The sequence below is a fragment of the Lolium perenne genome, chromosome 2 (genome assembly GCF_019359855.2).
Source record: "Lolium perenne isolate Kyuss_39 chromosome 2, Kyuss_2.0, whole genome shotgun sequence".
NCBI lineage: Eukaryota > Viridiplantae > Streptophyta > Magnoliopsida > Poales > Poaceae > Lolium > Lolium perenne.
In genome coordinates this window covers 24,418,157-24,440,217 of record NC_067245.2, presented here as the reverse complement: position 1 = coordinate 24,440,217, position 22,061 = coordinate 24,418,157, and the positions used below count along the sequence as shown (strand labels likewise).

Sequence of the window (22,061 nt, the reverse complement as noted above, 5' to 3'; positions counted from 1 at the left end):
GCAGTCAAATCCCCAACAATCGAATGGTTCAATAACAAGAGTATAATTCATAGGCATTTCATTGCGTCTGGAGATATTACCAACCCTTTGACATTCATCACAAGATAAAATAAACTTTCTTGCATCTTTGAAGAGAGTTGGCCAATAAAAACCTGATTGCAGAACCTTTTGCACGGTTCTATCTCCGGCGTGATGTCCTCCATAAGCACTACCATGACATTTACTTAATATCTCTTGTTGTTCATATTCGGGAACACATCTTCGCAGAATACCATCCACTTCTTCTTTATATAAGTGTGGGTCATCCCAAAAATAATGCCTCAAGTCATAAAAGAATTTCCTCTTTTGCTGAGCTGAAAAGGTTGGAGGCAAGTACTTGGAAACAATAAAGTTAGCATAATCAGCATACCAAGGACTATCTCGCGAGCTCACCTTTATTACAGCCAATTGTTCATTTGGAAAACTATCATTAACAGGAACATGATCATAAGCAATATTTTCCAATCTAGACAAATTATCAGCAACAGGATTATCAGCACCTTTCCTATCTATAATATGTAAATCAAATTCTTGTAATAGAAGCACCCATCTAATAAGCCTTGGCTTAGCATCTTTCTTTTGCATTAGGTATCTAATTGCAGCATGATCAGTATGAATTGTAACTTTTGAATCAACAATATAAGATCTAAACTTGTCACAAGCAAAGACTACAGCTAACAATTCTTTTTCAGTTGTAGCATAATTTCTTTGAGCAGCATCAAGAGTTTTACTAGCATAATGAATAACATTCAATTTTTTTATCTACTCGCTGTCCAAGAACAGCACCTACAGCAAAATCACTAGCATCACACATGATTTCAAAAGGTAAGTTCCAATCAGGAGGTTCAACTATAGGAGCAGTTGTTAAGGCTCTCTTTAGAGTTTCAAAAGCTTCCTTACAATCATCATCAAAAACAAAAGGTACATATTTTTGAAGAAGATTAGTAAGAGGTTTTGAAATCTTAGAAAAGTCTTTAATAAATCTCCTATAAAACCCAGCATGACCAAGAACACTACGAATACCTTTAACATCCCTAGGATAGGGCATCTTCTCAATTGCTTCAACTTTAGCTCTACCAACTTCAATACCTCTCTCGGAAATTTTATGTCCCAATACAATTCCTTCATTAACCATAAAGTGGCATTTCTCCAAATTAAGAACAAGGTTAGTTTCTTCACACCTCTACAAAACTTTATCGAGGTTTCGCAAGCAATTATCAAAAGAATTCCCATAGACAGAAAAATCATCCATGAATACCTCTACAATATTCTCGCAAAAGCCATGAAAAATAGCAGACATGCATCTTTGAAAAGTAGCAGGAGCATTACATAAACCAAAAGGCATACGTCTATAAGCATAAGTTCCATAGGGACAAGTGAAAGAGGTTTTCTCTTGATCTTTAGTTTTAACAGCAATTTGTGAAAACCCAGAATAACCATCAAGAAAGCAAAAATGAGTATTTTTAGACAATCTTTCTAACATTTGATCAATAAAAGGTTAAAGGGTAATGATCTTTCTTAGTAACTTTATTAACTTTTCGATAATCAATGCACATTCTATACCCTACAACTACTCTTTGAGGGATGAGCTCATCATTATCATTAGGCACAACAATCATTCCTCCTTTCTTAGGAACACAATGCACAGGACTAACCCATCTAGTATCAGCAATTGGATATATAATACCAGCTTCAAGAAGTTTTAATACCTCATTTCTTCCTTCATCTTAGGAATTAGACGACGCTGATGTTCAACAACAGGCTTTGCATCATCTTCCATATTAATGGCGTGTTGGCAAATAGAGGGAGAAATCCCCTTCAAGTCATCAAGAGTGTAGCCAATAGCTCCTCGATGTTTCTTTAATATTTCCAATAACCTTTCTTCCTCAAACTCTGAAAGCTTAGAACTAATAATAACAGGATATATTTTATTATCATCAATATGAGCATATTTAAGATTATCAAGCAATGGTTTTAAATCAAAAACAGGATCTTCCTTTGGTGGTAGCGTTGTACCTAGATCTTCAACCGGCAAGTCATGTTTAAGAATAGGTTGACGAAGGAAAATTTCATCAAGCTCATTTCTTTCTTCCCTAAACACTTCACTCTCACTATTCTCCAAATGTTGCTGCAAAGGATTATTAGGAGCAAGAGCAATAGATGCACATTGTTCAACTCTAAAATCATTATTAGGCAAATCAGCTTTATAAGGTGTTTTGGCAAATTTAGAGAAATTAAACTCATAAGATTCACCAGCAAATTTAGTCACAATTTTCTCTTTCTTGCAATCTATAACAGCTCCACAAGTATTTAGAAAAGGTCTACCAAAAATGATAGGACAATACTTACTAGCAGCAGAACCAAGTACCAAAAAGTCAGCAGGATATTTAATCTTACCACATAAAACTTCCACATCTCGAACAATACCAATTGGAGAGATAGTTTCTCTATTAGCTAGCCGAATAACCACATCAATATCTTCAAGTTCACAAGAACCAATTTCATGCATGATCTCCGTGTAAAGCTCATAAGGAATAACACTAATACTTGCACCAATATCGCATAAACCATAATAACAATGATCACCAATTCTAACAGATAGCATAGGAACACTAGCTTTCCTAGACTTATTAGGATTGAAACAATATTAGAAGCATCTTCACAAAAAATAATATGACCATCTTCTACATTTTCAGTCACAAGATCTTTAACTATTGCAATAGCAGGTTCAACCTTTATTTGCTCTTCAGCTTCTATAGGTTTCTTTTCACTTTTATTAACCGCACTATTTATAACAGAATACTCCTTCATTTTAGCAGGGAAAGGAGTTTTTTCAATATAAGCTTCAGGAAGGATATGATCAACAGTTTCAACTACAACACATTTATTTATAGATGAATCAATTTTATCTTTATACGGTTCATGATACTTATCAAAATTCTTCCTAGGCAAATCAAAATGAGAGGCAAAAGCTTTATAAAGATTTGCAACGACTTGAGAATCAAGACCATAAGTAGCACTCATATTACGAAATTTATCAGTATCCATGAAAGTTTCAATGCATTTATAATCATAGTTTATACCTGACTCTCTATCTTTGTCGTTCTCCCATCCTTCGGTATTCTCCTGAATCCGATCGAGAAGGTCCCTTTTAAACTCTTCTTTGTTGCATGTAAATGATCCAGAACAAGAAGTATCCAGCAAGGTCTTATCTTGAAAAGAAAGTCTTGCATAGAAATTATCAATGATAATATTACCAGGAAGCTCATGAATGGGGCATTTGAGCATTAAAGACTTCAATCTCCCCCACGCTTGGGCAATACTCTCTCCATCATGAGGCCAGAAATTATATATGCGGTTCCGGTCTTTGTTAATTTCACTTGGAGGATAGAATTTAGAATAAAATAGGGGCACAATATCATTCCATTCAAGAGAATCCCCATTCTTCAGCAATTTATACCAATGCGCCGCTTTACCAGACAGCGATATAGAGAATAGTTTCTTCCTAACTTCATCCATAGCAATACCTGCACACTTGAATAAACCGCATAACTCATGTAAGAACAGTAAATGATCTCCAGGATGGACAGTTCCATCCCCTTCATAGCGGTTATCCACAACACGTTCAATAATTTTCATAGGTATTTTGTATGGAACCTCTTTCTCACCTGGCGCCTCATCCACTACCTTTGCAGTAGTAGTAGATTTTCCAAATAAAAATTCAAGAGAAGATCTCTCCATAATGAATTATAGCAGCAGGCAGAAATAAAATCAGCACGGACAGTAAAAGTTTCCCTTACCAATTCCACTTACCAATAGAGCTTCACTCCCCGGCAACGGCGCCAGAAAATAGTCTTGATGACCCACAAGTATAGGGGGTGTATAGTAGTATTTTCGATAAATAAGAGTGTCGAACCCAACGAAGAGCAGAAGGTGTTGACAAGCAGTTTCGATGAAGGATTCACTGTAAATGCTCATAGACAAGTGATACGTCTCCGACGTATCGATAATTTCTTATGTTCAATGCCACATTATTGATGATATCTACATGTTTTATGCACACTTTATGTCATATTCGTGCATTTTCTGGAACTAACCTATTAACAAGATGCCGAAGTGCCAGTTGATGTTTTCTGCTGTTTTTGGTTTCAGAAATCCTAGTAAGGAAATATTCTCGGAATTGGACGAAATCAACGCCCAGGGTCCTATTTTGCCACGAAGCTTCCAGAAGACCGAAGAGGAGACGAAGTGGGGCCACGAGGTGGCCAATCCACAGGGCGGCGCGGCCCAAGCCCTGGCCGCGCCGACCTATGGTGTGGGCCCCTCGTGACGCCCCTCGACCTGCCCTTCCGCCTACAAATAGCCTTCGTCGCGAAACCCCCAGTACCGAGAGCCACGATACGGAAAACCTTCCAGAGACGCCGCCGCCGCCAATCCCATCTCGGGGGATTCAGGAGATCGCCTCCGGCACCCTGCCGGAGAGGGGAATCATCTCCCGGAGGACTCTACGCCGCCATGGTCGCCTCCGGAGTGATGTGTGAGTAGTCTACCCCTGGACTATGGGTCCATAGCAGTAGCTAGATGGTTGTCTTCTCCCCATTGTGCTTAATTGACGGGTCTTGTGAGCTGCCGAACATGATCAAGATCATCTATCTGTAATTATATATGTTGTGTTTGTTGGGATCCGATGAATAGAGAATACCATGTTATGTTGATTATCAATTTATATCTATGTGTTGTTTATGATCTTGCATGCTCTCCGTTACTAGTAGATGCTCTGGCCAAGTAGATGCTTGTAACTCCAAGAGGGAGTATTTATGCTCGATAGTGGGTTCATTTCTCCGTGAATCTGGGAAAGTGACAGAAATCTCTAAGATTATGGATGTGCTGTTGCCACTAGGGATAAAACATTGGTGCTATGTTCGAGGATGTAGTTACTGATTACATTACGTGCAATACTTAATGCAATTGTCTGTTGTTAGCAACTTAATACTGGAAGGGGTTCGGATGATAACCTGAAGGTGGACTTTTTAGGCATAGATGCATGCTGGATAGCGGTCTATGTACTTTGTCGTAATGCCCAATTAAATCTCACTATACTCATCATAATATGTATGTGCATGGTCATGCCCTCTTTATTTGTCAATTGCCCAACTGTAATTTGTTCACCCAACATGCTGTTTATCTTATGGGAGAGACACCTCTAGTGAACTGTGGACCCCGGTCCAATTCTCTTTACTGAAATACAATCTACTGCAATACTTGTTCTACTGTTTTCTGCAAACAATCATCATCCACACTATACATCTAATCCTTTGTTACAGCAAGCCGGTGAGATTGACAACCTCGCTGTTTCATTGGGGCAAAGTACTTGGTTTGTGTTGTGCAGGTTCCACGTTGGCGCCGGAATCCCTGGTGTTGCGCCGCACTACATCTCGCCGCCATCAACCTTCAACGTGCTTCTTGGCTCCTACTGGTTCGATAAACCTTGGTTTCATACTGAGGGAAAACTTACCGCTGTACACATCACACCTTCCTCTTGGGGTTCCCAACGGACGCGTGTTGTACGCGTATCAACAAGTATTCAGGGGGTTTTGATATAGCAGATGAATAAAGTACGAGTAAGTAAAATGCGAGAGAAATAATTGCAGCGAGTGGCCCAATCCTTTTTAGCACAAAGGACAAGCCGGTTTGTTTACTTATAATGACCAAACGTTCTTGAGGACACACGGGAATTTTGTCTAGTGCTTTCGCTTCATATAGCTGATTAATCTTCATTGTTTTGATAAGTGTTGTGTGGGTGAACCTATGCTAATGCACCGCCCTTCCTAGGAATAATACATACTTGTGATTATACCCCTTGCAAGCATCCGCAACTACAAGAAAGTAATTAAGATAAATCTAACCACAACCTTAAACTCTGAGATCCTGCTATCCCTCCTGCATCGATATACCAACGGGGGTTTAGGTTTCTGTCACTCCGGCAACCTCGCGATTGGCAAACGAGTACAAGATGTATTCCCCTAGGCCCATAAAGGTGAAGTATCATGTAGTCGATGTTCACATGACACCACTAGAAGAATAACACCACAACTTAAATATCATAACATTGAATATTACTCAACATAATTCACTACTAACATTTAGACTTCACCCATGTCCTCGAACTACTCACGAGACATCATATGGAACATGATCAGAGGTGATATGATGATGAATAACAATCTAAACATAAACCTTGGTTCAATGGTTTCACTCAATAGCATCAATAACAAGTAGAAATCAATACCGGGAGAGTTTCCCCTATCAAACAATCAAGATCCAATCCTAATTGTTACAGCGGTGACGATGTGCAGCGGTGGAGATGGCGGTGATGATGATGGAGATGATGGTGATGATGATCCCAATGATGTCCAGCTCGATGACGGTGACGATGGCGTCGATTTCCCCCTCCGGGAGGGAATTTTGCCCGGCAGATTTCAGCCTGCCGGAGAGCTCTTTTCTCTCCGGTGTTTTCCGCCCCGCAGAGGCGGCTGTGACTCTTCGCGACTATCCTCTGGAGCTTAGGTTTTCGGGACGAAGAAGTACGCGAAGGAGAGGAGGCCAGAGGGGGCTGTGGGCCCCCTCCCCACATGGCGGCGTGGCCAGGCCTGGGCCCGCGCCGGCCAATGGGGGGGCCATGCGGCCCTCCTCGGCTCCTCCTTTTGGCTACCTCCGTCTTCTGGAAAAACAAGATTTTCCATATAATTTCCGTCAATTGTTGATCTTCCGAAATATTGCATTCTGACGGTGCTTCTTCCAGCAGAATCCTGGCTCCAGTGCGCGATTCTCCAATAATCATGAAACATGCAAAATAGATGAAATAACATAAGTATCATCTCTAAATATGAAATATATCAATGAATAACAGTAAATTATGATATAAAATAGTGATGCAAAATGGACGTATCAACTGGCTCGTCCGAGGACAGCCACCACCGAAACTATAACTTCGACACAAAAGAGCCTATCCAAATCCGAACAACCAAGCCACGTCTTGAACCACTCTGGTCACCTCCGAAGAACAACAGCTCCAACTGAACTCCCGTTGTCGATGCACCATCAAAGTATAAGATGGTGGGATTTGATCGATCCCGAGAAAGGCACCGTCTTGGACTCTGCGGTGATGTCGTACACAGTGCCCCGGACGATCAAGCTTGGACATCGATAGCACTGGAGGAGCGCAACGAGAAACATCGGGCCATGTCTCCAAAAACACAATGCTCTCAATAGAGGGACGACATCAAGATGACGCCATTGCGCCGACTCACTTTGAGCCTAAGATTTCGCTCGGAGACACCACCAAACCAAACCAGGAATGGGGAGGTGCTAACACACTCGTCAACGCCTCCATGGAGGGAAACGATACCCACGGGCTCCATCGTCGCTGACACTGACCAAAGTCGGGCTGGACTTTCTCCGTGTTACCGTACAACACCCACACTACCCGCCGGATTGGGTCCACTGATCTTGTCATCTACACTACCGTCGTCGCAACACTTCGTCCTTGTTGCGATAGCCTGGTGGACCACTGGCTCCCAGCACAACCCACCTCCAACCCAGCGACGAACTGCAGCAGCCCACCATAAGCATGTCAGGCCGCTCGCGCATGGCCGCCAGGCCATTCCTGGCTGACAACCACACTGGCCCTAGAAACCCATATCTGGCCCAAAAAGGCCCAGATCAGCCCCCTGCGCCTCCACTCCACCCTCCTTGCCAGCGCTACCGGGAGGACGCCGCCGCACATCTTCAACCCTGAGGTGGTCGGCCGTCACAGCAGAAGCTCCTCTGGTCGCGCTCCACTCCGTCGCCGCCTCCAGGACTTGGACCCGCATCGCGCACCCGTCTCCGTCACGCACTGGCGCCACCGCACGTCGCCTCCACTCCTATGATCGCTGCCGGGTACCACCTCTCCTCCGTGCCTCCCCGGCGTAGGTCGGCTAGCCACTCTGACTACATGCGTCGCAACAAGCATGCCTCTCGCGCCACCCCCCTCCGCATGAAGGGAGCATGTCGGGGCACGCCGACCTCGCCCTCCGCCTTCGACGGCTGGGCGCAGCCGGGAAGGTTGGATTTAGGGGGAGAGGGTTGGCTAGGGTTTGGTGGCTCCAGAGACACTCGCGCGAGCGTCATGGGAGCATTCTCTATTGGATTCCTCGTTTTCCAGAAGCTCTTCGAATAGATCTAAATCTAATCACTGTACTATTTAACATGTCATTGTGCTGGGTATCTCGGTGATCTCAGAAGACGTCACTCGGTCACTCCGGTGGCAGATTGATCTGTGACCTTTGCGTTGGGGATGGTGTCAACCTGGGTGGTAAGGAAGTAAAGAACAAGGTCGATATTGACCTAGAGGGACATGAGGTGTTGTGCATATAGAGAGGAGAAGAGAGGCGGCGGCGACATGCATCTAGGGTTTACTCGGATGAGTTACCGGTAAGCTTTGCAATCTAATGGTGTATACTATGAAAAAAAAAGATCGGATGGCCATTTTTGTTGTTACCGTCGGGATTAACGTGGAGGCTTGTTGGTTGCCTCCAATCAGTAAACATTAGATGTTACAAGAACATTGTGAACTTTAACATTTCTTTTTCATATAACATGGCACCAACCGTTATAAAGTTCATACCATTTACTTAATGCATGGTAAATGTGTTCACTATTCAAAATATAAGTAACGAGACAACATAACAACAAAGATACTGATATCCAGATCTCATACTTGCACTAGCAAGTCTAGCTCTCAAAGCATTCATATAGACAGTCATGTATTTCTTGGGGCTCTGGAGGAGGCGGGAGGGCTTTCCTCCATTCCTTGCACACCTTGCGGAACCGGACCAGATCGTTCGATGTCCCTAGGTACACGATATGTTGGAGCACTTCAGATGGCAAAGTTGACCAATGACGCCTTCATATGCAACATAGAAAACAAGGTAGAACATAAAACATAAGCTAACTTACAAGAAATATTTGTGTTCACTGCTAATATGTGAGGTGAGTCATGAAAAGCATGAGAGAGAGAAATAAAGAGAGACGTACGAGACAGGGTTGTCACGGGTGAGCGGCTGCTGGACGACAGGTAACGACGTGGAGGCCATCAATCGAGACATGTACTAAGGTTTCTATTGTTTGTCCTACGAATAGGTGTCTGGCAGAAGAATAGGGTTGGATATGCCCTCCACGCCCTAGGTTCCTTAGGGAAGGTGATCTGAATTTAATTCATGAGTTTTATGTCATCAATATGTACCAAGATATGGAGTGCCAAAAGATATGAGGAGTCAATGGTGGAAATTAATGCATGATATCTTTAGAGATATGGATTTAAGTGAGGGCTATATGTATTGTAGTACTAGTAGTAATTTAATTTATTACTCCGTATATCACAAAAATATGGAAGTTATAATTGTTAGGGGTGCACTAACTATTTTGTCCTCACATATATTGTACACATGGATCTTCTTATATCTATTATGAGGTACATTAGTTAACAGTAAAACTCACATAGCTAGGACCCCTCACAGTGATTTGACGTTCTAAGCCGTTAGATCCAGTTGTTCGATGTTCAAGATCCTGCCAAGTCACCGAAGGGTCCACTGAAACCAGTTTCCATCGGTAATTCCAGTCAAACAGGCCATCCTAACATTACAGGGCTGCTACTCCCCAGGCCGAGTTGGGCAATTTGTGGTTAATTTGGCCCCCAGACGGCACTAAGCCCATGTTTAGCCACGCAACGTCCTTCTCTCTCAGCTCCTTCTCCGATCTCGACCTTTAGGTTTCAGCCACGGGATCCCTCAACCAATCTCGGCATTCTAAGAGCCGACGCTCTGCCAACCAATGCCAGTTTGCCGAGGTAGCACAACCAGAACCGGCATCAATAGGCGCTCACTCTGTTGGACCTCTGACCTCAACCCCCCTGCGATCTAGCGCGATACCTGCGCCGCAGCCACAACTACCGTCAATACGCTCAGTCCGTGAGAAAGCCTCTCTATTTCCTCCTTATAGTCTTCCTTCGCCTATGTACTTGCTAGATCGGTGTTGAAGAGGTGGTTCACCTGTCACCTCCAGCAAAGCCTAGGTTGCTATGGCAGAATCGAGACGACGACGGTCAAATTGACAATCCACCACTCTACAGTTCCCGCAAAGCACTCCACATGACAAGGCTGTTGGAGCGAGCGATTGTTTTGGAGAACGATGCGTACCCTTCTTGGGCATCGGTTTCGTGTTATATATCACAGTTAAAACCCCCTGAGGGTAAGATACAAGGGTGTATAGAGTATGGGTGGAGTACTACTCCATACCGTATGTATACAGGAAAACAAACTCTAACACTCCCCCTTAATCTAAAGCTTGGAAAGGTTTAGATTACGTTTAAACTCATCTAGCTTCTTAGAACACAAAGTCTTGGTGAAACCATCGGCAATCTGATCCTTGCTGGAGATAAACCTGACATCAAGTTGTTTGCGAGCAACTCATTCCCGAACAAAATAGAAGTCTATCTCAATATGTTTTGTTCTAGCATGAAAAACAGGATTAGCTGAGAGAAAAGTAGCACCAAGATTATCACACCAGAGACGGTGCTTTTCTTGAAGAGTAACACCCAGTTCCCTGACAAGAGCCTCAACCCAAATCAACTTAGCTGTAGCATTTGCTAGGGTTTATATTCAGCTTCAGTACTGGAACGAGAAACTGTAGGTTGTTTTCTAGCACTCTAGGATATGAGATTAGGACCAAAGAAGATAGCAAAACCTCCAGTGGAACGTCTATCATCTAGATCTCCAGCCCAGTCAGCATCAGAATAAGCACTAAGAAGAGTGGAAGGAGACTGACAAAAGGTAAGTCCAACTATACGTGTACCATGAATATACCTCAATATCCTCTTTACTGCTGTCCAATGAGATGTAGTAGGAGCATGAAGAAACTGACACACCTTACTCACAGAGAAACACAAGTCAGGTCGTGTTAATGTCAAGTATTGTAGAGCTCCCACAACACTTTTGCTGCTTATGTGCCTCAAGCCCCAGAAAGTAATGAAGATCTCCAAGATCTTTGAGGGCAAACTCATGATTTAAATTCTTGAGAAGAGCAGCAATTGCAGAATCAGAAGAATTTGTCACAATAATGTCTGATACGTCTCCGACGTATCGATAATTTCTTATGTTCCATGCCACATTATTGATGATATCTACATGTTTTATGCACACTTTATGTCATATTTATGCATTTTCTGGAACTAACCTATTAACGAGATGCCGAAGAGCCGATTCTTTGTTTTTCTGTTGTTTTTGGTTTCAGAAATCCTAGTAAGGAAATATTCTCGGAATTGGACGAAATCAACGCCCAGGGTCCTATTTTGCCACGAAGCTTCCAGAAGACCGAAGAGTCAAAGAAGTGGGGCCACGAGGTGGCCAGGGGGTAGGGCGGCGCGGCCCCACCCTTGGCCGCGCCGACCTGTCTCCTGGGCCCCTCGCGACGCCCCCTGACCTACCCTTCCGCCTACAAATAGCCTTCGTCGCGAAACCCCCAGTACCGAGAGCCACGATACGGAAAACCTTCTAGAGACGCCGCCGCCGCCAATCCCATCTCGGGGGATTCAGGATATCGCCTCCGGCACCCTGCCGGAGAGGGGATTCATCTCCCGGAGGACTCTACGCCGCCATGGTCGCCTCCGGAGTGATGTGTGAGTAGTCTACCCCTGGACTATGGGTCCATAGCAGTAGCTAGATGGTTGTCTTCTCCTCATTGTGCTTAATTGTCGGGTCTTGTGAGCTGCCGAACATGATCAAGATCATCTATCTGTAATTCTATATGTTGCGTTTGTTGGGATCCGATGAATAGAGAATACTATGTTATGTTGATTATCAATTTATGTCTATGTGTTGTTTATGATCTTGCATGCTCTCCGTTACTAGTAGATGCTCTGGCCAAGTTGATGCTTGTAACTCCAAGAGGGAGTATTTATGCTCGATAGTGGGTTCACGTCTCCGTGAATCTGGGGGAGTGAGAGAAACCTCTAAGGTTATGGATGTGCTGTTGCCACTAGGGATAAAACATTGATGCTATGTCCGAGGATGTAGTTATTGATTACATTACGCGCAATACTTAATGCAATTGTCTGTTGTTAGCAACTTAATACTGGAGGGGGTTCGGATGATAACCTGAAGGTGGACTTTTTAGGCATAGATGCATGCTGGATAGCGGTCTATGTACTTTGTCGTAATGCCCAATTAAATCTCACAATACTCATCATAATATGTATGTGCATGGTCATGCCCTCTCTATTTGTCAATTGCCCAACTGTAATTTGTTCACCCAACATGCTGTTTATCTTATGGGAGAGACACCTCTAGTGAACTGTGGACCCCGGTCCAATTCTCTATACTGAAATACAATCTACTGCAATACTTGTTCTACTGTTTTCTGCAAACAATCATCATCCACACTATACATCTAATCCTTTGTTACAGCAAGCCGGTGAGATTGACAACCTCGCTGTTTTGTTGGGGCAAAGTACTTGGTTTGTGTTGTGCAGGTTCCACGTTGGCGCCGGAATCCCTGGTGTTGCGCCGCACTACATCTCGCCGCCATCAACCTTCAACGTGCTTCTTGGCTCCTACTGGTTCGATAAACCTTGGTTTCATACTGAGGGAAAACTTGCCGCTGTACGCATCACACCTTCCTCTTGGGGTTCCCAACGGACGCGTGCTGTACGCGTATCAATGTCATCAACATAGATAAGCAGAAATATCTGAACACCTGAATGGTTAAAGAGAAACAGAGATGTATCTACCTTGGAGGGTATAAAACCAAGAGTATAGAGCTTACTACTGAGACTTGAATACCATGCTCTTGGTGCTTGTTTCAATCCATAAAGAGCTTTGTCAAGTTTACAAATATAATTTGGATTAGCGGAACACTCAAAACCAGGTGGTTGTCTCATGTACACCTCCTCTTCCAGAACACCATGTAGAAACGCATTCTTGACATCTAGCTGCCTTAAACTCCAACCATTTGAAACCGACATAGAGAGAACAAGTCGGATTGTAGCAATTTTAACAACAGGACTAAAAGTATCTTCATAATCTATGCCATACCTTTGTTTGAAACCTTTTGCAACAAGCCGAGCCTTATACCTGTCAATTGTACCATCAGCATTTTTCTTGATACGATAGACCCATTTGCAATCAATAATATTTTTGTTGAAACTTGGTGGAACAAGGTGCCATGTGTGATTTGTCATGAGAGCATCATATTCTTCTTGCATGGCATGTTTCCATTTTGTATCAGCCAAAGCTTCCTTTAAATTTTCAGGCTCTCCTGTAGATGTTAACAATGCCCATCGAATTGTACCATCTGTGCGAGTTTTCGGTTGTCGTATACCTTTTTGTAGACGAGTGCGTGGTTCAGCTGCAGGACGAGCTGCAGCATTTGTTGGTGCAGAGGATCCAGCTTCAGCAACGCTAGGTGACGCAGAAGATCCTCCTGCCACCGAATCTCCCCTGCCACCGAACCTTCCCCACCACCAAACTGGGCGGGAGCAGCGTCGGAGAGCGTGCGAGCGCGGGGTGGGGACCGCAGGCTGTCGCGTGGTGGCGGGGACAACGGGCTGTCTCGTGGTGGTGGGGACGGAGACCGAGGCGGAGTAGTGTCCGGGCCACTCACGGACGGAGACGTGACGGATGGTCCTTGGCGCGGGCTGGGGCGCGCGGAAGGCGACGCAGAGGCGGGGCATGGCGTGGACGTGGCGTCGTCGAAGGGGCGCGGGGACGCACGCCCAGGGGACGGCGCGTCAGGGCCGTCAGGCGCAGGATCCATGGGCGATTCTGGGGCAAAATCAGCCTCAGAATCTGGGAAATTTTGGCCTGTAGCTATATCTTCTTCAGCATTGATATTTGATGTGTCTTGAGCGGAATGTTGAGGAGAATTTTGCTGCGGAACTTCAGAGGAACTTGGCGACTCCTCGGTAGCAGTGACCTGTATAGGATCAATAACAGGAACAACTGGAAAATATTGATCATTAGTATGCACACCCATATTTTTGTCTACCGAGGAGGATGGTTTGGGAGGAAGTAAAAGGAGTTCTTCGCGAAGACGACGACTAGCATTTGGATGAAGTTCAGCAAAAGGAAAAACATTTTCATCAAAGACAACATCTCTGGATACATAGACACGGCCAGTAGCAATATCTAGACACTTGACCCCTTTGTGAATTGGACTGTAACCAAGAAACACACATCTTTTAGACCGAAAAGAAAGTTTATGTTTGTTGTAGGGGCCAACAAGCACAACCAAAAACACGAAGAGAGTCATAGTTTGGTGTGGTGTGAAGGAGTTTTTCCGTAGGGGTTGCAAAATCAAGAACTTTGGAGGGAATGAGATTGATCAGAAAAGTGGCTGTGAGAAAAGCATCATCCCAATATTTCAATGGCATAGAGGCATTAGCAAGTAGGGCAAGGCCAACCTCAACAATGTGACAATGTTTGCGTCCGGCAGACCCATTTTGTTGATGAGCATACGGGCATGAGACATGATGTGTAATGCCCACTTTTTGAAAGAAGCCATGGAGCTTTTCATACTCACCACCCCAATCAGTTTGCATAGTGATAATCTTTGTATTAAACTTGCGCTCAACATATTAATGGAAATTTAGAAACACTTGATACACATCAGAGCGCTTTTTCAGGAGATATATCCAAGTAAATTTACAAAAATCATCGATGAAGCTTACATAGTATGCATGTTTGCTTAAAGACATAGGAGCAGGACCCCAAACATCAGAGAACACTTGTTCCAAAGGAACAGTGGAAACACTAGTAGAAACATGATAGGGTAACTCATGGCTCTTAGCCTGCTGGCATGGGTCATATATGTAAGAACTTATTTCTGGAGTATATGGGAGATTGTTTTTCCTAATAACTTGCTGAACAATAAAAGAAGAACGATGCCCTAGACAACGATGCCATGTGGAGGAAGAAGGCTTGACGGTGACCAATGCATGCTTGGAGGATTCCGTGAACACAGGAACAAGTGGGTAGAGACCATCACAACACGGCCCTCTAAAGATGATTTGCTGCGTTGCCTTGTCCTTAATCAAGAAAAAGAAAGGATGAATTCCAAAAAAAGCATTATTGTCTAAGGTAAGTTTGTGAGCGGAAATTAAATTCCTGGATGAACTAGGAACATGCAAAATATTGCGAAGATGAAGAGGATTATGTGGGGTGTGCAAAACTGAATGACCAATATTAGCAATTTCCATACCTTGTCCACTAGCATTGTGGATTTGATCGTGACCTTGATAGGATTCATGAACTTGGAGCTTGTTTAATTGACCAGCAACATGATTTGGGGCACCTGTATCAAGGACCCAATTTGTATTGACACCATAGGCACCCTTGTGCTCATGAGGAGCATCATCATCATCATTGTCATCACCATAGTGCCACCAACATTCCGTAGCAGGATGGCCCTCCTTCTTGCAGATCTGACAGAGGACCCCCGGCTGCCACGGGCTGGCTACCCTGTCCTGGCGACCACGGCCCTTGCCACGGCCTCCTTTTGGGCGGCGATCCTGTCGAGGTTGACCGTATGGGGTTGGCGCCTGAAGAGGTGGGCGCGGCTGCTGGTTAGGATAGTGTGGTTGTGGTTTTGGTTGTGGTGGTGGGTAGTAGAAAGGAGCATAGGGATGGTGTATGTAGGGCTGAGGTGGAGGTTGAGCGTAGGGTACAGGGGCATAGGCTTGTGGTGGAGGATGATAGGGCTGCGGTGGTGGTGGTGTGGCATGGTAAGATGGTGGTGTAGGAAGGATGGGGGGCTTGGGTGGTGTATGGTGAGAGAAGGTAGGACGGCGTGGAGCAGCGTTGATGGATGAGGTGAAGGTGCCGGTGTTTTGACCTGTAGCAACAAGCATAGTTTCACGAGATTCATAGGATAAAAGCTGAGAGCACATGTAACCAAGTGTAGTAGAGGGATTTGCATTAATGGAGGCAACCATAGGGGTGTAGGAGCCATCAAGACCATTGAGGATGTAGTCCTTGAGCTCGTCATTATCGACTTTCTTTCCCGCAGCAGCAAGTTCAGCGGCAAAACCCTTCATCTTGGTGAGAAACTGAGAGGCATTCATATCAAGCTTCTTCGTATTTGTGAGAGCTCCACGCAGTGATGAAACACGAGACTTGGATTGGGTGGAAAAGAGTTCAAGAATAGCCTTCCAAACCTCGTTGGCGTGAACCAGACCATACACATGAGAGAGTAGATCATCGCCAAGGGAATTGATGAGGAAGCTCACCACAGCTTGATCCTTGGTGACCCAGGTCTCATACTCAGGGTTGGGGATGGTGATTGTTTTCTTGTCCGCGTCCACTGCCTCCAGGGTCTCGGGCGGAGGTTTTTCTGTACCATCTAGAAACCCGACAACACGGGCGCCACGTAGAGAGGGCAGAATCTGCGTCTGCCAGGAGAGGAAGTTGTCGCGGTTGAGCTTCGTGGCCGGCGGAGCAGCAATGGTGACGGGCTGATGTGTAGAGGAAGACATGGCAAAACTAGGGTTTGAGAGGAGGGAGGGTTTTGGGGAGAAAAGGCTAGGGGAATTGAGAGCTTTGGTCGTGATCTAGAGGAGAGAGGAGTTTCTGGTTGTTTTGTTGAGGAGGAAGGAGGCCGGCGGCGGTGAAGGAGGTCAGCACCGGTGTCGACGGCTAGATGGGAAGAGGATATTCTCGATACCATGTTGGAGCGAGCGATTGTTTTGGAGAACGATGCGTACCCTTCTTGGGCATCGGTTTCGTGTTATATATCACAGGGAAAAACCCCCTGAGGGTAAGATACAAGGGTGTATAGAGTACGGGTGGAGTACTACTCCATACCATATGTATACAGGAAAACAAACTCTAACAAAGGCAAGCTGTACCTCCAGCGATACCCTTCATCTCATTTCTAACCCTCTCTCCAATTCACCCCTCTCGGGCCCTAGCCTCCCCAGTTTCACTCCTTCATCAGGCGAGTCACAGTGTGAGCTACAGATGAAGTGGTGCGTCAGGAGAAAAGGGAAAAGATGAATCCCGAGGCCCAGGTGTTGTTCTCCTTCCTTTTATTTGCACTAGTGGTTGGGCTGCCCCTTGGGGCAGCTCCTCGCCGGTCAGGGGCGGGCCAAGTCAACGCCCCATGCATACACACCCTTTGATCCATAATATTTGTGGGATATTTGTTTGTAAATAGCCTAGAAACGGTCAATCATCTGAAAATGTATGATTAGCTAGTAATGGAAAATGTTGAAATGTAACCACAAACCGAGTTAAATATTTCCTGACGCACCAAATTTAGTAGTCGCATGGCATGAAAGAAATTAATAAGACATAACAACAACCTGAACTAAGTGCAAGTGAATTACATGAACTGTAATGTTCACGTGGAGCAGTAATTTCTCCTAAAGCTCTGTCTTTCAAGATGTTCTAGCAGAACCTGATGGTCGCACAGGTCGGAGGTTCAAAAACCTTCATGGTCAAGCTATTACTGCTCTAGATTGCCAAAAAAAAGCAACCAACCTAGGATATGGTAAGTTCTGTTAGAACAAAATACACGGTGCAAAAGCTAAGCAATCATCTTTCACTATATGAAGGCATTACTTTACAAATTGAAAAACTTCGTCATGCAAAGCCACAGAGGGTGATCTAAACCACAGTCAGCAGTATTTATCTCCCAGAAGAAATAACATGGTACAACCGTTGCTACCTGCTGCAATGATTGTTCTGCATCTATTGAAGCCATTTCGTTTCTCATGATAAGAAATAGAGAATCATGTTCCCTCAGGGTTCCCGTAGATCTCTTCTTCACAATATTTCCATTTATTTCTGGTACACCATCCCATCCTCAACGATCAGCATGTCATAGTTCTGTAAAAAGGGTAAAACAAAGAGATGTTGGAAAAAGGCACAGCTCCCAGTTACAACGAATTATTAGGGTATAAAACAAAGAGATTTAATCACACTAAGTCAGGATATGTACTCATAATTTAAGTGCGTCTTCGATAGGGCGACACCTTCTGTGCAAAACTTGCTTCACAAGATCAAGGATGAGGCCAGGCTGTGGGCTACCGCTGGGGCCAAGGGCCTAAGGGATGTTTGGCCAACAACCTGGGATGTACACTGATTTGTTTTCCTTCTTCTTTTGGCTCGCTGGTGGCTTCCTAGGAGGCTTGTAAATTTAAACTCTACCTTTTCAATGCAATGAAACGCAATAGTCTATTGCGTTTTCTCGAAATGAATGCTGAAAGGGCAGGCAAACCAAACTGAAGCAGGATAAATCGAGTCTAAAGGATTAAACAAAAATCTTGACAATTTGAGTTGTACTATTGGTTTCTGACTGAAAAATGGAAGAAACAGGTGACAAAAGCTAATTAATAAACAGAACCAAAAAATCAAGAAAACAAGAAAGTGAAAAAAACCAGAGCGAAGAAATATTAGGCAGGCTGAGTCAGGCGAGGCTGCTACATTAGGTGGCCACGACAGACCTGTCTTTCTCCACACGTCATGCTTTCAGTCGCATCTAGAATGGATTCGACCAACGACGAGACAAGATATTTGAAGGGAAAAGAAACTCAAAGATACAAGGGAAAACATCAGCAATTTTTACAAGCAGAATTAACAAGGAAACATGAAGGATTTTTGTCGAAACCTTCATACACAGAAACAAGAGCCTCCAAAAGTTTGAGGTATTTCCCGCAGTCACGAAATGGCTAACCAAATAACTTTATTTTTGATACTCCCTTCAGTCAGTTTTATAGCAGAACTGAAAATATCCAAGAAGAGAAACGTAATTCTGAAGTAAATCGTGGATTGCCCTAACAAGTCCTTATAAATATGCAGACGATTCTTAGGAAGAGCTTAAGAAAAAAATCGAACATGGTTGACACTAATACACCTTTAATTGTAGAAATTCTCTTTCCTAAACTCTAAGACAAATTGACACAACCTGCTTGCTGCTCCAGGGCAATCTCAAACTTCCTGATGCTCATTACAAGCTCAGCACCATAGACTGACCTGCAAGAACATAATCCGAAGACCAAGATCAGAATAATAAGTGGAAGAAAAAACCTGAACCAATCGCCAATCTCTATTCGAAACCCCACAATTAAACTACAGCTACAAGAAAGGAATAAAGTGAGAACCTTTCGACAAACAAGATTATAGAAGAAACTACGATGAACTACAAGATGCTTCTGTGTTTGACATAGTCGCTGCATATGCACATTAGCAACCAATAAGTTAAGAAATATGTCATATTATTCAGATTTTCACTGTCTATGGGTTGATGATTCCAGATAGTTACCATATTCAAATTACTCTAGCTTTAAATCAACTCTTATTCAAAATTTAAAAATATATACTAAGAATCTAGTCACCAACTCACAGAACTTCACATGACAAGACAATCAGGATAAGTTAGAATTCTTGTTTTAAATGCTAATTACTGCTGTTGTAACATATTGGAAATCACATTTGTTAAATGCTAATTATTGCCAAAAAAAGTGAAGTATACAAAGTCAGGAAAAACCTGAGCCGAAATCACATTTGTCTCACAAATTTGTGCACAAATACAGACAAGTTTTTTCCTTCAAAATCAAAGGAAACAGCAATACGTGATCAGCTCCCAATTCTACAGTGGGCAGTCAAGCATTAAGCATAAGCAGGGAATAGATAAATAAGCAGGGATTCAAGTACACATAGACAACTCTTAGTAAAATCGAACTACTATATATCAACCAGCACTAAACTATAAGCAGAAAGATTAATGGTAGGTAAGCGCAATAGAACAAGCAGGGAATGAATATTAAACTACCACACACAGAACCTCTCAAAAAATCAAACAGTCTTCGACCAGTACCTAGACTAAGCAAAAAATGTCAACCGTAGGTAAGCATAGGAGAAGTATAGACCTAACAGGCGAGAGGCAACGACTCTGCATACGAAGAAACCGTGACCCAGCGAGAAGTGCGGTCCCTGCAAAAGAGCATCATCAGGGATATGATTACTGCTCAACATAAATCAACTGGCGCCATCCATCCACCGAATGGACAAGATAAATCCACTAATAATCAATCAGACATTGATCATGTATAAAATCTAAGTAAACCAATATGCAGCCACTTGTGTATGAAACATATTCGCTACTGAACAAAAGGGAGCAGTTTGTGAGTGCTCAGCTTAACTTGATCTCCGGATCGTGGCCCTTGTAATTTTATGATTTGAGCGAACCAACCAGATCAAATCATCAATCGAACCTCCACAGGCACATACCTCTACAAGTCAAGACAAGAAAGAAATCTCCTCAAACTTACAGTCGGGGAGAAGAGAGAGAGGGAAAAATAGAATGGCACTTACATGTCTGGAACTCTGGATAGAAGTCGAAGCAGTGCCACCCGTGCGAGGCATAGTTGCGCATCGCCACTGCACGCCCACAATGACCCTCACCTCCAACGACGGCGCTGGCGGTCAGTATGCTGACCGCGTGTGCAAAGTGCAAACCAGATCGACGAGTTCCTGCCTCCATCCTCGACGACGGCGTCTTCGCCTTCAATGCCACCGCCGCATCCTCCGCCTCCACCCTGCCGGTCATGTTCCCCATGGATTTCGTCCTCTGAGGGGAAACGAACCTGCTGGGAGAAGGAGGGGCCCATCGCTGATCTCCAGGCGTCGTCCTCCGGGTGGATCAAGGCGGAGAGGATGCGGTGCAAGGAGAGAGAGAGGTGGCGGCTATGAGAAGGGAGAGGGCGGTGGCGGCGCGTGATAGAGAGGGATCGCGTGGAGAAAAGGAGAAGAGGAGCGCGTGGATAGATGCCCGCCTTCGCTCCTAAGCAAGGGCTAGATGCCCAATGCGTGCAGTACAAACTGCTGTTGAAGTGATCGGTCGAGAGAAGTACTACATCGGGTCTTTTTTTCGCGGCAGAGGAGGTCTTTTACGGTGGCAGATGGGGTCTTTTGTCGTAAGAGGTGGGCGTGGTTACACTGAACCAAACGATGAAATCGCTAGGGGGTCGTTTTGGTGGCAGGGAAGGGTCTTACCATAGCAGATAGGGTCTTTTGCCGTAAGGGAGTCACGCACTTACTTGTACTCAATGCGCTACACTGGCGGAGAAGAGGAAAGGGATCGCCCCTATATGAATCATTACTTTCTGAAAATAGTTTTTCATCCGTGTTGCTAAGCCCAATAAAGCTACACTTACGGGCAAACTTCCTACGCAAATTTGTTACGGGCTGAGTTGGAGAGCATGCGGAGCCATCACGGCCCTAAACTCACGGGGACAAACTGATTTTCAACAAATCCCCTGCAGCCATGTCAGCCCGTAAGGCAATTCCGTAAACATTACTCCGTAGGTGTAGCATTTCTCTGCTAAGCCCAATGTCAGTGAATGGAAAAAATTGTTTGTTAATTGCATGGACCAGTTCGTGACTGGTGCACATGTCATGGTTATATTGTTTTCCTCTTTTCATTACATAGGATCTAATTTTGTTATGAAGGCTCGAGTGAACTATTGTTTTACATAAGCCTTGTTACCTTCCGGTAGTAATTTAGGCAAGTTTCCATTCTATTTCACAACCGCATTTTGATGCTACTAGATTGCTACTTGAAACTGATAAAGATCATGCCCTTGAGCTTTTTAAATATTGCACCGCAGAATATGCTTAGTTTCTTAGTTTTGTGAGGAACAGGTTAAATATGAGGGTCATGTACATGCCTGCATTACATCATACAGTCATGCTTGACTCTTTGGATTTAAGGGTGTCAGATCAAATTGTAAGGTAGGCAGTTTTCTTACTGGTCTGATACCAAAGTTTATGTTTTCTTTCACTTTCCCTATACCATGGTGCCATGATCAGCAAATTTTCTCCAGGAAACTTTGAGCGCTACACCTACCACATAGCAAATGTTCAGTCTGCCAATGGATTGAAGAGAATCAAATGGTATTGATATATGACACTTTTTTTTATTGGCAG

At 44.1% G+C, this 22,061-nt stretch overlaps 1 protein-coding gene across 6 annotated transcripts; it reads right to left on the bottom strand.

The window, feature by feature from the left end:
• Positions 1–17,654: 17,654 nt before the first annotated feature.
• LOC127331503 (uncharacterized) lies at positions 17,655–20,953 on the bottom strand. Of its 6 annotated transcripts, none has more exons than XR_007869795.2 (4): positions 20,448–20,952; positions 20,276–20,365; positions 20,003–20,066; positions 17,655–19,106 (listed from the first exon to the last, which is right to left on the bottom strand). XR_007869795.2 is itself a non-coding variant. In XM_051357682.2 (3 exons), the coding sequence occupies exons 1-3, from the start codon at positions 20,689–20,691 to the stop codon at positions 19,019–19,021; spliced, it is 396 nt and encodes a 131-aa protein (XP_051213642.1). In that variant the 5' UTR covers positions 20,692–20,945; the 3' UTR covers positions 17,655–19,018. The 6 variants fall into 6 exon arrangements, 1 of the variants encoding a protein (XP_051213642.1); XR_007869791.2 differs by lacking the exon at positions 20,276–20,365 and having other exon boundaries at positions 17,655–17,960; positions 18,073–19,106; positions 20,448–20,945; XR_007869792.2 differs by lacking the exon at positions 20,276–20,365 and having other exon boundaries at positions 17,655–17,960; positions 18,107–19,106; positions 20,448–20,945.
• Between the last annotated feature and the right edge of the window lie 1,108 nt (positions 20,954–22,061).